This window comes from Mus caroli, chromosome 4 (genome assembly GCF_900094665.2).
Source record: "Mus caroli chromosome 4, CAROLI_EIJ_v1.1, whole genome shotgun sequence".
Taxonomy (NCBI): Eukaryota; Metazoa; Chordata; class Mammalia; order Rodentia; family Muridae; genus Mus; species Mus caroli.
In genome coordinates, this window is record NC_034573.1 from 124,524,989 (window position 1) to 124,541,088 (window position 16,100).

General features: G+C 49.3%; 1 protein-coding gene across 1 annotated transcript in view; it reads left to right on the top strand.

Annotated features, from left to right (window-relative positions):
• Nucleotides 1-514: 514 nt before the first annotated feature.
• The window catches only part of Rhce (Rh blood group CcEe antigens), a 31,549-nt gene continuing 15,963 nt past the window's right edge, over nucleotides 515-16,100 (top strand). Inside the window, exons 1-3 of the mRNA XM_021160608.1 lie at nucleotides 515-754; nucleotides 12,419-12,605; nucleotides 13,836-13,986. Coding sequence (XP_021016267.1) covers nucleotides 610-754; nucleotides 12,419-12,605; nucleotides 13,836-13,986 — 483 coding nt within the window. The 5' untranslated portion in view covers nucleotides 515-609. The remainder of the gene's footprint in view (nucleotides 755-12,418; nucleotides 12,606-13,835; nucleotides 13,987-16,100) is intronic.

Below are 16,100 nucleotides of genomic sequence, written 5' to 3' on the forward strand. Positions count from 1 at the left end.
AAAAAACAAAAACAAAAAAGAAAGAAAGAAAGCCAACACCCCTTCACCTCTTTCTGGGACCCAAACCTGAGCCTGGGTCTACCACAAAACTCCAGAATCAGCTCTAACCCTAGACCCTGCCTTTCTTACAGGGTAGGCCAAAGGAACAAGTCTAAAGGATGGGTGGATATCAAGAAAGGAGTATGCTTTCCTTCAAACTGAACACAGAGCCCGGCATGGTGGTGCTTGCCTGTAATCCTAGCACTCAGGAGACAGAAGCCCGAGAATTGCTATAAGTCCATAATCAGTCTGGTCTACACAGTGACTTCCAAGCCAGGACTGCATAGAGATACCCTAGCTCAGAAAAGACCAATAGAATACAATGAAAAAAAAAAAAAAACAAGCCCAGTAGACGCTCCCAACAGGAATCCAGCCAAGAGGGGCTGAATGAACAACCATACTGAAAAAATGCTGCTTCTTCCTCCCATGACATCCCTCTGTGCTAGGCCAGCCCGGCAGCCTGAGATAAGACCTTTGGCGGGTGTCTCTCCTATCGCTCCTTCAAGTGGGTGTGGGGGACACCCATGAAGCCTGCAGCTGGCAGAACCCGGGCACAGCAACAGACACAAGATGGGCTCTAAGTACCCACGGTCCCTCCGCTGCTGCCTGCCCCTGTGGGCCTTGGTGCTACAGACAGCTTTTATTCTTCTCTTCTGTTTTTTCATCCCCCACGACACAGCCCAGGTGGATCACAAGTTCATGGCAAGCTATCAAGGTGAGGGGCCCAGGGGAGGGGTTAAATTGCCCAAGGGTAGGGGAGGTCTGCGGCTCCCCAAGGGCACAGGGGCACCTGTTTTACACTATTCCCAAGGAAAGGGGTTCCAGCCCTTCCACTGGTTGCAGGGAGACAGTGTGGGCTGGGCTTTCGGGTGGCCTAGGATTTCTCTCTTCCAAGAGCCTCACCTGGATTTGCCAGCACAGTACAGGGGATCTGCTTGTCTGTTCTCCCGAATCCCCTGTGCCAATGGTCTTTACAACGCTCTCTCCTTTGTGGCAACATCTGTCATGCTGGTTGTGTTGTGCTGTGTGGTGGGGTCTCTGTTACTCCTTCCTTTTTTTTAAAAAAAAGTTATTTTTATGATTCTTAATTAGATGTATGTGTCCCATGTGGGGGTGCATATGAATGTAACTCCCCGTGGTGGTGGTGGGGAGGGCACTGCATCCCCTGGGAACTGGTGTTACAATAAAGAGCCACCCAGAATGGGATGCTGGGAGCCAAACACTGGTCCTCTGCATAAAAGAGCCCCCTCACCCAGCCCCCTGCTTGCTGGCTCTCTTCTATATTTCATGTCCCCCTTTCCTGCCTTCCCTCCAAGGTTGGAAAGCCTGCTTAGGGTTCAAATCCAGAGCCAAAAAAGAGTGGCTGCCGGGGAATGACAGTTTATTGTACGTGTGGCCATGATGAGAACAACCTAAACAAGTCCCATGTCCACAGTGGTATGTGCTTGCTCCTGTACAAACTATCCCAACATGCCTGAAGCCTCTGCTCTCCCTGGCTGACAGAATGCTCATGATAAACAGATGGGCCCCTCGAGGGGTGTCCCCAAGGGGTGTCCCTGAGACAGAGCTGCAGCCTGAGCCAGTTAGCTGGAAGCAGAGGAGTCCTTTCAGGGGCTCCTGCACAGTTCTTCTTCCTTTTCTTTGTGTGTGCGCATTTTTCGAGACCAGGCAGGCTTTGAGCTCAGAGATCTGCTTGCTTCAGTCTCCAGAGTGCTGGGATTAAAGGTGTGTGCCACCACCACCAGGTTCATTCATTTCTTTTACATCCAACCCAAATGTTCATTTTAACTTCATCCCTTCCTGTTTCTCCACTAAACTGAGTATTACACACACGGTGAGGTCTGGACACATAGATCGTGCAGCTGGTCTACAGCACTTGCTGTATATGAGCCACTATCCAAACAGCTTCCTATTGGTCCCTCACGACAACCCAATGAAGCAGTCTGCTGTGTCCTCCGTTTCTCACTGAGGAACTAGGTACTCCGATATTGTCACTGGCCCAGCATTACCTAACAGCACATCAGGCTGACAGTTGTGGAAACCACCCAGGCCAACTGATGCCTGCAAGTTGACCCCAACTACTACTTCTTCTTCTTCCTCTTCCCCTTTTCTTCTTCTCCTCCTCCTCCTCCTCCTCGTCCTCCTCCTCCTCCTCCCATTACAGATCCCATTACAGGTGGTAAGATGAGATTTGAACTCAGGACCTCTGGAAAAGTTCCGGAAGTGCTCTTAACCACTGAGCCATCTCTCCAGCCCTGACCCCAATTTCTGTATATCCTAAACAAACAAACAAAGGAATGAATGAATGGATGAATGTAATTCTTTTTTTTGTTTGTTTTTTGTTTCTTGTTTTTCGAGACAGGGTTTCTCTGTGCAGCCCTGGCTGTCCTGGAACTCACTTTATAGACCAGGCTGGCTTCGAACTCAGAAATCTGCCTGCCTCTGCCTCCCAGGTGCTGGGATTAAAGGCATGCGCCACCACACCCGGCTGGATGAATGTAATTCTTAAAAGTTCTGTAATGCAACAGAAAATTTCAAAAAGCTGGAGAGGAGGCACAGGGGTTAAAGCCAGAGGACACAGGTTCAGTTCCTACCATGTCCATTTATAACTCCAACTATAGGGCATCTAATACCCTCTAATGGTCTCCTTCTAAACCCTGCACCCCAACTCCCTCACAAACAATAATAATCATTATTATTATTATTGAATAAATAAAAAGGATTGAAAGAATTATCATGTAAAAAAATTTCAAAGCAGGACAGAATGGCACACCCCTTTAATCCTAGCTCTCAGAGGGCAGAGGCAGGTGGATCTCTATGAGTTTAAGGCCAGTCTGGTCTACAGAGTGAGTTCCAGGACAGGCAGGGCTACACAGAGAAACCCTGTCTCAAAAAACCAAAAAAGGGGATGGTGAGATGGCTCAGTGGGTAAGAGCACCCGACTGCTCTTCCGAAGGTCCGGAGTTCAAGTCCCAGCAACCACATGGTGGCTCACAACCATCCCTCTTCTGGAGTGTCTGAAGACAGCTACAGTGTACTTACATATAATAAATAAATCTTTAAAAAAAAAACCAAAAAAGAAAAATAACTAACTAAATAAATAAAGAAAGAAATGTGGGCTGGAGAGGTGGCTCAGTGGTTAAGAGCACCGACTGCTCTTCTGAAGGTCCTGAGTTCAAATCCCGGCAACCACATGGTGGCTCACAACCATCCATAATGAGATCTGACGTCCTCTTTCTGGTGCATCTGAAGACAGCTACAGTGTACTTAGATAGAATAATAAATAAATCTTGGAAGAAAGAAAGAAAGAAAGAAAGAAGAAAAGAAAGGAAGGAAGGAAGGAAGAAAAAGAAAAGAAAGAAATAGAAAGAACTAACATGCATAGATAGATAAAGACCATCAGTTTTTAGGTAAAAAATAAGGTGAAGTGCTAATGCTGCCTTCCAGCAACTTCTAAGGACTGTCTGTCCTGGGCATCTTCCAGGCTGCGTGTGTCTTACTCTGCTAATCATGTCTGGGTTGCCGGTAATGGAGCCAAATGGTCAGGGGTGAGAAAGCAGGAGCAAGGAGGCTGATTCAAGCCCCATGTAGGAGATAAGACTACACTTGGTGAAAAAAAGGCAGGTGGGCGGGGATGAAGGCAGACAGGTGATTGGGTGACAGCTTCGTACATCAGTTTCCGTTGCTGTGATGAAACGCCAGGCTGGAGGCAACTTATGAAAGAAACCATCTGATTGGATGGTTAGCATCCGATGGTGGGATGAGGGCACAGAGGTAGGAACAGTTGGAAACTCAAATCTCAGACCTCCAGCAGGCGGAGTATGCCAGGGATGGCAAGAGACTATTTTTGGTTTTACGAGACATGGTTTCTCTGTGTAGCCCTGGCTGTCCTGGAACTCACTCTGTAGACCAGGCTGGCCTCGAACTCAGAGATCCGCCTGCCTCTGCCTCCCGAGTGCTGGGATTAAAGGCGCGCGCCGCCAAGCCTGCAGCAAGAGACTTTTGAAGCCTCAAAGGCTGAGGCTATAACACCCCTCCTCCAACAAGGCCACACCCCCTAACCATTCTCAAAGAGTCCACCAATGAAGGACCAATTACTCATACGTAAGAGCACGTGGAGTCTATTCTCACTCAAACCACCACCCTTCGCCAGTTCTTAAAGAAACACAAAAACAGCAACCCGGTGTGTAAGCCAACAGTGTTTTGTTCATTCTGGGCTAAAAGTGGAGATGTGCTTGTGAGATGCTTAAGGAGAGCAGAATCTATTGGTCATCTATAGCTTGTGTATCAACCATCCCCAACTTTGGTGCCTTAAAAAAAGCATCCATGTCAAGCCGGGCAATGTTGGGGTGCCCTATGCCTTTTATCCCAGCACTTGGGAGGCAGAGGCGGGTGGATCTCTGAGTTCGAGGTCAGCCGGTCTACAGAGCTAGGATAGGCAGGGGTGGGCAAGGGCAACCATGTCATTTACCCACGACCATAATTCTGTGGCTCAGCAAGTATTACTCACTTGACAGCTTCACTTGGAGTCACTCATCTATCCAAAACCTAGGAGTTTAGCTGGGGCAAGATGGCTCCACCCAGCCTCATTTCCCCACAGCAAGCATTGATGTGAGCTGGGAGTATCAGGCTATCTCAGGCTTCATTCACCTGGCAGCCTTAGGCAGCAAATGAGAATGAAATGGAGGGAAGCATTTATATGTCTCCTGATACCCCATTGTCTGAGGCTAATTACAAGGTCCCTACTCACGGGGGAGCAAACTACACCCAGAGGTGTGCTCCTCCGCTGGGGGCCATCTGGAACAGTTTACCAGAGACAGCCCCATCCTAAGACTGCCAAACTGGGGAACTATCTCTTGGGACCTTTGCTTAGGAAGCCACCATTGGTCCCTGCTCTCCTCAGGGAGGTGACAGGATTATGGGGAAACAAGAGGGGTTCTCCAGTGATGAGTCAGCACCCCACACCTGGTACCTCCAGCTGGGGAAAGCTGTATCTCTATTCCCAGACTGCTCCTGTGATGGAGAGACAGGAGGGAGCAGAGACTCCGGGGACGGAAACAGTGCTGGGGGGAGGGGGAGGGGAGAGGGAGGGAGAAACTGAAGAGTTCCTCCCCTATGTCTTGTTTCCTTGAACTATCAGGAGGGGATAGGGTGGGTGGGCAGGCCCCGAAGGAGAAAAGGGAAGAGGTCTCCGTGGAAAAAATTAAGGGGTGAGTTTCAGTAATGTATGACAGGTGAGTGTGCTCCTGTCACAGCACCAGACCTTTTAGGAGCCAGTGAGCAGGTGTCGACATCCATTTTTACAGACCAGGGAGCTGGGGCACAGAGAAAACAGGGCCTTAACCCTGACATGCAAATTCAGGTCTCCCTGCAAATGGCAAGAGTGTATATGGAGTTCGAATCTCCTTTTAGCAGCTGTGTCACCTGTGCTAGTCACAGCAGCCCTCTGTGCCTCTCTTCCTCCATGTGTAAAACGGGAAAGATAACCGGTGATTATCACAAACTGAGGTGGAGACCTGGGTCCGGCCATGAGGATGCTGGAGACTGCTTCCATGGCTTTGTGGCTGTGCTCAGAGGTACTTTCTTACCTCCCAGAAGGAAGGCCTGACATTTCACTTCCAGCACGCAATGAAATTCCTCCCCCACCCAGTCCTCTCAGCTCCTTATCAAACTCCAAACACCTTGCAATCCACCAGTTTATCAACCCTGGCTGGTGCGGCGGTGGCTGAGGCTACCTACCGCCCATGGAGGTGCCCAAGTCTCTGGGCAGGACGCAGCCCTGGGATGGAGGGTTCGGGAAGGGGCAGGAGTGAGTCGGGAGAAAAGTGAGTCTGAGCCTGGAGCCTCAGGAGAGGAAATGGGAAAAGCTAGGCTTCGGGGGTGGGGGTGGGGGAGCAGGGAGGGCGCCCGAGGCCAGATGTTGTCGATGAAGAGCTGGACTGACTGCCCGGGTTCCAGAAACAGCGACAGAGCGTCTGGGAACTGTTTCCCTCAGTCTCTTCTTCCAGCCTAAGGCACCCATTCTTGCTTTGGGACCCTGTGAAGCCGATAGGAAGTTGGGGGTCAGGGGCGAGGAGGAAAGCCACCAGACCCCATTCCTGGAGCCGGTGGCAGCTGAGCCAGGAACTGCCTCGCCCCACCCCCACCCCCTAATTTCTAATCTTCTGACTCAACTCTACTCCCTTCCTCTCTACCCTCCCCTAGCCCCTTCTTCAGAATATTCCAGGGCCTTAAGGGCACAGACACTGACAAGCCCAACCCTATGGTTTCCGGAAAGGGAAACTGAGGCTCAGAAAGGACCAAAGACTTGCCTAAGATCCTTTTACCTAATGTGGCGCACAACAGAGCTAGAACCTGCCTACCTGGCAGAAAAGCACTCACTGTCCCAGACCAGAGGCGAGTTCAGTACAGGGGTGCTGTGTGGCCCCAAACAAGTCAAGACCTCGAAACCTGCAGTGGCACTGCCTTGATGCCCAGGGCCGGACAGGTTTGTTTCAGAGCGCTGTGCAGCCAAGGGCTGTACACATTTCCAGGGGAATGGTTTTTGCTTGGCCACAGTTTTCAGTCTTAAATGTATATCGCACCTTTGCACACACTTCAGGCTTGACTCCTGAGGAATTTGAACCATCCTCAGAGAATGTGCAAAGGATGTGAGGTGTTCCTTGCCTTGTCCCGTAGCATCACCAAGATGGACAGGAGAAAAGGGACGCCACACTGCACCCTTCCTCCCATATCAGGGGAGAGAAGGTAGGGACTACTAAATGCCAGTCCTTAAGGCACCAGATGGTAGGGCCATCCTTGATTCTTGGCCACCTCCTGCATAACAGGGGTGTCATCACCCACTGACACTGTGTGTGTCCTCCAGTGGAAGTGACTTTCAATGACCTCTGACACCAAAGGAACTTTCCAGTAATGAGAGTGTCCACCATGTGTGCAGAGCTAAGACTGAGACCAGGTGACTTCTTCTTCTGGTGACTGATTAGTAAATAGCTCTCTCCACAAGCCAGTTCCTGGTCAGAAACACTTTCATTACACTGGCCCAAATTCCCTCAGAGATTCACTGCACACAGAAGGTGGGAAAATATGCCTCACCAGAAATCCCATTTGTTAGCATTCTTTTGGCTAGGATTTGGAAAAGAAATTGCCAAAATCCCAATTAAGCAGATTGTCATGTGGCTGAGTCTTCAGGGGGGGGGGGGGCTCTCTGCCTGTACACAGAAGGCTGGAGTGTCCAGCGCACCATTTAAAGGTGGTTTATCGTAGTAATAACTGATAGGTTATTTCTAGGCCGGTGAGATGAACCAATTCAAGCCAAATTAGAATATATTGAAGACAGGCTTATTGGGAAGCAGCTCTTGGATGAGGTCACTGGCCCCAAGGACAGCGGCCAGAGAAGTCACCATGGGGAGAGAAATGAGGTGGGGGTGGGGAGAAAAAGAGAGAGAGAGAGAGAAGGAAGAAGAAGAAGAAGAAGAAGAAGAAGAAGAAGAAGAAGAAGAAGAAGAAGAAGAAGAAGAAATCAAAATGTCTGGATTATATCGGGAAGAGCCTCTATGGGGAAGGGCAGCCCAGCCTCTAGCCTGTAAAGTTTAGGGTGGGGGGCAGGGTATGCCAAATAGGGATGGAGGGATGCTTGGAGAACCTGCAGGCCAGGTTCATTTTGATATGTAAAACAAACACCTCGAGCGGGTTTCCGGCCTTGGTTCAAAACCAGGTGAGTCAGCTGATCTTTGGTCTGTGAAGGAAAAGGAGGAAGAAAGCAAGCTAGGGAGTTTTGTGTTGTTGCTGTTGTTATGGGGGTGGGGTATCTGGGTTTTAGAGACAGAGTTTCTCTGTGTAGCCCTGGCTGTCCTGGAATTCACTCTGTAGGCCTGTGTGGCCTTGAATTCAGAGATCAGCTTGCCTCTGCCTTTTAAGTGCTTGGGACAGCACTAGGAGAGGTTTTTTTATTGTAGATCTGAGGAAGAGTACAGCAAGAGAGATGGGGAGAGAGAGAGAGAGAGAGAGAGAGAGAGAGAGAGAGAGAGAGAGAGAGAGAGAGAGCGCCAAGAGAACACAATGATGTCAGGGTTATATAGGAAAGAGAAGGTGGGGGAAGGGAAGGGAAGCCCACTGGGCTGGATAAGGAGGAGGGATGAGAAGACCTGGGATGGTGCAGGTGCCTCAAGCCTGGCAGCGTGCACTTTGGTATGCTAATAGGCACCTGGGTTAGTACTTGTCCTTGGCTTCCTTGGGACCTGACTCCTTGGACCCCTGAGGGTCTTGGCAGCCCTTGCGGGCACTGAGCCTGATTGGAGACTGGCTCTGAGCAGGAAGTGGACTGAGGAAGAGACGAGAGTGTTCAGAGCAGGTGCTGGGGACTACCAGACTAGTGAGAGTGACGTGACGCCTTGGCCTTCCTCCCTCCCTCCCTGGAGACAGAAAGGCCTGATCCACTGCACTGGGGTCCAGACATCTGGGGCAGAGAGCATTCTTTAGGAAGAACCTTCCTTGGGGTAGCCAGCAGGGAGGGCCTCTTTGAGAGCTTTGCCACTGTCGCCACTGTCCTGGGTGGCATTTTCACACCGTGCATGAGGTCAAAAGTGAAGATGAACATACACTGTCACCCTGAGAGTTTGGAATTCCGAGCCGGCCCACTGTGGAGGCTTGTGTGGATCTATGTAAATATAAGCCAAGGGACAGATGAACAACATCTGATGGCTTTCTGTCCTCAAACTGTCCCCGTCCCCCCCTTCCCACTGAGCCAAGGCCCCACAGTGAGTTGGAGTTGGTTTGGGTGACAATGTGGGGATTTTTTGTTTTTGTTTTTTTTTTTTGGTGTTTTGTTTGTTTTTGTTTTTTTTGTTTTTGTTTTTTTTGAGACAGGGTTTATCTGTGTAGCCCTGGCTGTCCTGGAACTCACTTTGTAGACCAGGCTGGCCTCGAAATCCGCCTGCCTCTGCCTCCCAAGTGCATGTGCCACCACAGCCCGGCGATGTTTTTTTGTTTTGTTTTGTTTTTTTATGGTTCTTTTTTTTTTTTTGATGTGTGTTTTGCCCACATGTGTGTCTGCACCATATGCATGCTTAGAGCCTGCTGAGGCAAAAGGAGAGCATCAGATCCCCTGGAAATGACATCACAGGGGTTGTGGGCCACCACCACATAGGTGCTGGCAACTAAAGCTGAGTCCTCTGCAAGAGTAGGAAATGCTCTTAACCACTGAGCCACCTCCCTCCCCCTGACCCCAAGTATGTTTTAGAATGGCTTTAAATTTCTGATCCTGGACTGGAGAAATCTAAAAACAAACAAACAAACAAACAAAAAACTCATGCCCATCTATTATTTTAAAATATTTCACCTGTTGTAGTGGCAGAGACAGGTGGCTGAAGGGCCAGAGGCAGGAGGATCAATTTTTTTCCCAAGATGTATTTATTTTATGTATGTGAGTATACTGTCGCTGTCCTCAGACACACCAGAAGAGGGCATCAGATCCATTACAGGTGGTTGTGAGCCACCATGTGGTTGCCGGGAATTGAACTCAGGACTGGCAGAGTGCTCTTAACTACTCAGTCATCTCTCCAGCACCCGGCTTGAGGTTTTTTATGGTGGGAAATGAGTATGCACTAGAGACAATTGTAAACTGTTGGCAGGAATTCATACTGATGAAAAGAAGATAGCAGATAAACTGAGTTATGAGTATTTTCTTTTTTTTTTTTTAAAGATTGATTTATTTTATGTAAGTACACTGTAGCTGTCTTCAGACACTCCAGAAGAGGGCGCCAGATCTCGTTACGGATGGTTGTGAACCACCATGTGGTTGCTGGGATTTGAACTCTGGACCTTTGGAAGAGCAGTTGGGTGCTCTTACCCACTGAGCCATCTCACCAGCCCCAGTTATGAGTATTTTCTAATAAACCTCAGGAAGTTGCAAAGCTGAGACAATCTGTGCAGGCAAGGTCCATGCACCGGCCCATTTGTGTCCGATGAAAAGCTGCCATTATTGTTCCTGTAACACTGGAAGGAGGTGGTGTTAAAGCTAAGCTGAAGGCTCAACCAATGGTCTAGGGTAAGACTCAGCACCACTTTTACTTCCCGTTGGACTTCAACTTCCAGGTAGCCTCTTCATTGCCCTGGCTAATACCTAAAAGGAACAGTTGAAAGTAGAAAATAGGGGGCTGGAGAGATGGCTCAGTGGTTAAGAGCACTGACTGCTCTTCCAAAGGTCCTGAGTTCAAGTCCCAGCAACCACATGGTGGCTCACAACCATCCGTAATGAGATCTGACACCCTTTTCTGGTGTGTCTGAAGACAACTACAGTGTACTTAGATATAATAAATAAATCTTAAAAAAAAAAAAGAAAGTAGAAAATAAAGGGGGAGGGGGATGCGGGTGGGGGGTGGCTGGAGAGATGGCTCAGTCATGAGTTCAATTCCTAGCAATCACATCACATGGTGGCTCACAACCACCTGTAATGGATCTGATGCCCTCTTCTGGTGAAGACAGCTACAGTGTACTCAGATACATAAAATAACTAATTCTTAGCACTGAGTTACGATACCTAGTTAAATGTACAGAGAGACATTTTGCTGGTCTTCTGGGCACCTCTCAGTCCAGTCAGGTTGATGGTCAAGATCAGCCACCAATGGCTGTTAGCAAATGTTAACCACTTAGCATGGGCTCCCCTAAATCTCAGAGAGACCAAGACCACACAGCTGGAAAGTGGAAAGTGCGAGCAGTCTCACTAAAGCCACCATTATCTGGTTCTGGCACACATGTGCTAATTATTAAAAACTGGAATCACATTAAAGTAATCTCTCATCCTCTGCCGGGGCCTCAGGGTGACTTCGGAACTCACGGCTTTAGTGGCTCCTCCTCAGACCAGAAAAGGCATTTTCTGCTGGCCCAGCAGGTCCCTCCCAAGAACTGGGAGAGAGCCAGCTCACCTCTTCCCTCCTGATCCTTCCTTCCTTCCCTCCCTCCTTCCTTCTTTTTTTTTTGCTTCCTTTCTTCTAAGACAGGGTTTCTTTTTGTAGCCTTGGCTGTCCTGGAACTCGCTCTGTTCCTGGCTGGCCTCCAACTCAGAGATCCTCCTGCCTCTGTGCCTCTTGAGTGCTGGGATTAGAGGTGTGCGCCACCACCATCCAGCTTCGTTTTCCTTCTTTTAATCCTTTGGATGCATGTGTGCAAACAAATGCACCTATGTGCATATGGGCGTGGAAGTGCCCACCCACATGGAGGTCAGAGGATCTATGGACTTTCCGGTGTCCATTCACTCCTTCCACCATAGACTTTGGAGGTCAAAGTCGGGTCCCCAGGCTCGTGAAACAAGTACCTTTTCACACAGACCCATCTCAGCAGCTCTTCCCGCTGCCGCTCACAAGCTGCTGCCACCCAGCTTGTTCAGGTTTTTTTTTGTTTTTGTTTTTGTTTTTGTTTTTCCAGACAGGGTTTCTCTGTATAGCCCTGGCTGTCCTGAAACTCACTTTGTAGACCAGGCTGGCCTCGAACTCAGAAATCCGCCTGCCTCTACCTCCCGAGTGCTGGGATTAAAGGGGTACACCACCACTGCCCGGCTTGACTTTTTTTTTTTTTTAAGATTTATTTATTGTTTATATGTAAGTACACTGTAGCTGTCTTCAGACACTCAGAAGAGGGCATCAGATTTCATTATGGATGGTTGTAAGCCACCATGTGGTTGCTGGGATTTGAACTCAGGACCTTCAGAAGATCAGTCAGTGCTCTTAACCACTGAGCCATCTCTCTCCAGCCCCTTGTTTTGTTTTATAATTTTTTTTTTTCGAGACAGGGTTTCTCTGTGTAGCCTGGCTGTCCTGGAACTCACTTTGTAGACCAGGCTGGCCTCGAACTCAGAAATCCACCTGCCTCTGCCTCCGGAGTACTGGGATTAAAGGCGTGCGCCGCCACGCCTGGCTCTGTTTTATAATTTCTTTCCAAGCTGCTTCTTATGAGGATGACTTGGTTCTTGCCACAGGAACTCTGGGCCCCCTCTGCCTTCTCTTTTGGGGCACACCTGAACTGTGGTAGATCCCTGCCCATAATCCCAGAGCAATTTTACCTTCTCTGAATGCCAACGACACAGGGTTCCCGAGTCTGTGCTTGAGCACACCATAGTGTTTATTTCTCATCACGGTTGACCATTTTCTATGCACTCATACCTGCCTGAACCACTTTACCAGCTTTCACTCATCTACCCTCATCTCAGCCCTGCGTACGCAGCAGTCATTATCTCATTATTCAGATGAAAAAGTTGAGGCCCAAAGAAGAGAGGCAATTTGGCTAAGGTCTCTTAAATGACCTCCAATGTCCTGTCCAATGGCAACTATGTCGGACTCACCTTTCTTCCTTTGTCCCCACCCACTCCACCCCTCCTCATTCACAGTCCTCCGGAATTTGACCCTCATGGCAGCCTTGGGCTTCGGCTTCCTGTCCTCGTCCTTTCGGAGACACAGCTGGAGCAGTGTGGCCTTCAACCTCTTCATGTTGGCCCTCGGGGTGCAGGGGACAATCTTGCTGGACTATTTCCTGGGCCAGGTCCTCCAATGGAACAAGATCAACAATCTGTCCAGGTAACTGAAAGGAGCTGGGTCACGTGGGTGCTTTGAATGCTGAGGGGGAAGGTTCATGACCTCTTGACCCCCCTCTCTGGCATACAAAATAGGATATACTGTTTCTACAAGATTTTCATTGCTTATACAAAAATCTAATTTAATTGGCCCTCCTGGGTATGGGTATGCCAACCCCGTGCTACCCGAGGGATCTGGAGCCATAGCTCACCCTGGGAGTCTCCCTAGTTTATTAATGACTTGGATTGTCATTGTGAACAATGGACAGAGGTTAGTAGAAAAGGAAGAAAAGGAATAAACACACACAGAACAGGATACAGAAGTGTCACCCAGAGAGGTGCCCCCCTCTTTTTTAAAGATATATTTTATTATATATAAGAAGACTTGGATTAAAGGGGGGCATGGTGGTGCACTATAGTGCCGACCTAGCAATCCCTGCTGATGGAGGGCTGACCTTTAAACCTGGACATCTCTGCAGCCTCTCAACAGCATCCGGATGTCAGCTTCATTAAGTTCCTAGGCTTCAGAGAAAAGCTCAGTGCCACCTCCCCCAGGAGGCCCTCCATGATAAGCCCAGTTGGCACAGCTGTCTCAGGAAGCCCCGTGTCTCCCAAGCCAACCAAAATCACTTGGAAAACAAAACAAAACAAAACAACAACAACGTTTTTCTCTACCTGAAATGCCAGCCCCGATTTACGAGTTTCCTCTTCAAGTGCTTGTCATTGCTAATCATTTTTGTATTATATATGCATATATAATGTCTTCCTTCTAACCCCTGGCCCAGCTCCGGGGATACAAATAGGTCATTCTTATTTTACTGGAGGATGCTCCGTGAGATTAATGAGCCGCTTGGGTGGTGGGCCAGCAGGTACACGGGCGCCCTCTACTGAGCATCTGAGTGGCCACGGCAGAAAGGATGTGTGAGGTGGCAGTGAAATTTAGGCAGCTGTGTCCCTGGGGAAGAAAAAGCCACTTTGAATCGCAGTGATTTGTAGGAGAGGCTCTGAGACTCCGAGCATCGCTGTACCGTGTCTTTGTGCAAAGAAAACTCAGACCACAGGTGCCGCCCTGATGGAGCACAGGAGAGCCCCACTCTGCCGCTGTAGCGCTCCTGTGGGCGGGGCCTGATGAGAGAGAACTCTTCCTCATCCTATCATCCTCTCTTTCCTTCTCCCTCTCTCCTCCTCCTCTCCCCCCTCCCCTTCCTACTTCCCTCCCCATCCCGCTTCTCAGCATCCAGATAGCTACCATGAGCACCTTACCTGTGCTGATCTCAGCGGGCGCTGTCCTGGGGAAGGTCAACCTGGTGCAGCTGACCGTGATGGTGCTGATGGAGGCAATGGCCTTTGGTGCCATCAGATTTGCCGACGAGAAGATCTTCAAAGTGAGTTCCCTGGGCTGTGAGGGGGACCTTGGAGAAGGTGGGGAGGTAGGACGCTACCCCAACTGGAACTGCAAGTGGTTAGGCTCCACTGAAGGTTAAACACAGCAATCAAGGGCCTGGAGCTTCACAAGGTCTTTGTTTGTTTGTTTGTTTGTTTGTTTGTTTGTTTGTTTTATGTATCTGAGTGCTCTATCTGCATGTACACCTACCCGCCAGAAGAGGGCGTCAGATCCTGTTATAGATGGTTGTGAACCACCATGTGGTCCCCACTTTGGAAGAGCACCCAGTGCTCTTAACGGCTGAGCCATCTCTCCAGCCTCTTCATAAGGTTATTAAGGGATGTGTAAGATGAATTCCCAGAATGCAGTAGTCAGGGTTCTCTAAAGAAAGAACTGATAGAATATGTATATTTCAGAGTGACTAACAGGCTGTGGTCCAGCTAGTCCAACAATCACTAACTCCCAATGGAAATCCCAAGAATCCCGTAGTTGTTCAGTCCATGAGGCAGGATGTCTCAGCTGGCCGTCAGTAGACACTGGAATCCTAAAGAAGTTGGTTCTAGCACCCGTGAAGGACTAAACTTGCCAGCGAGAGTGAGGGCCAGCAGGCAAAGAGCAAGCGCTTTTTCCTTCCATGTCTAAGATCTCTTGGGTTTCAGTTCATTCTAGATATAGTCGACAACCAAGCATAGCCACCACACGCAGCTGGCACACCACTCACACCTCGATGGCAGTGGTCCAGCGAGTTACAAGTTAAATGTCTCATTTTATGTTGACGGAGTCGTTGTTGTTGTTTTATTGAGACAGGATCTCACTCTGTAGCCCTGGCTAGCCTGGAACTTGCTATGTAGACCAGGCTGGCCTCAAACTCACAGAGATCTATCTATCCCTGCCTCAAGAGTGCCGGGGTTAGCCGGGCGGTGGTGGTGCACGCCTTTAATCCTAGCACTCGGGAGGCAGAGGCAGGCAGATTTCTGAGTTCGAGGCCAATCTGGACTACAGCGTGAGTTCCACCACAGCCAGGGCTATACAGAGAAACCCTGTCTCGAAAATTAAAAAAAAAAAAAAAAGAGTGCTGGGGTTAAAAGTGTGCACTGCCACACCCACCGCTAGTGTCTGCTTTTAAAGAAATCTTTAAAGTCATCTCAAGGTTAGCATAACCATCTTTCTGAGAGGGGCTGTTGTGAGTCTAGGTTTGAAGCCAGTCCATAAGGGTGCCAGTCCGATGGCTTTCCCAGTCCCTCTGTCTGAACCCTGACCCTGCGGTGACCCCGAGGGATGAGATGGTCAGCCTTCTTACCTCATAGATGAGAAAGCCAATGCTCAGAGAGGGTAAGGAACTACCCCAAATCACACAGCATAATAGCAGCAGGGCCCTATGGGCCCGGAGTCTCAGCCTCTGTTAGGAGTCAAAGTGCTGGAGTTGATGTCAGAGCCTGAGGTGCACCCCAGCTCTGCCCCCAGCAGAGTCCCCAGGATAAGAGGTTGCTCAAGCATGAGGGTCTGAGTTCAAATTCCCAGCACTCTTGCAGAATCTAGGTGTAGTTGAGGACATGCCCATAAGCCCAGCACTGGGGGTCAGGGAAACAGACATACTGCTGTGGTGTGCTGCTGCTATCCTGGCTCCAGGCTCAGTGAGAGACCCTGTCTCAAGGAAAGAAGGTGGACTGAGCAGGACATGTGATGGCCTGTTTGCATTAACCTGAAAACACACACACACATCCACACACTCACATCAAACATCACACACCACACATCAAAAGAGAGAGCGTCTTAGTTGTGGTTTCATTGCTGTGATAAACACCGTGAGCAAAAGCAACTTTGGGGAGGGAGGGGCTTGTTTCAGTTTTGAGACTGCGGTCTATCCTGAAAGCAAATTAGGGTAGGAACTCAAGGCAGAAGCCCTGGAGACCTGATGCTTGCTGGCTTGTTTGGCTTGCTTTCTCATATAACCTCACATAGGGATAGCGACACCCACATCAGTTCATAGCAGCTGTGTCCCCCTAGTCACACCTCAAGCCCCACCCCATCCCCCCTGTGGTTTCTTTATACTTTCTTTTTTTTTTTTTTTTTTTTGGTTTTTCGAGACAGGGTTTCTCTGTATAGCCCTGGCTG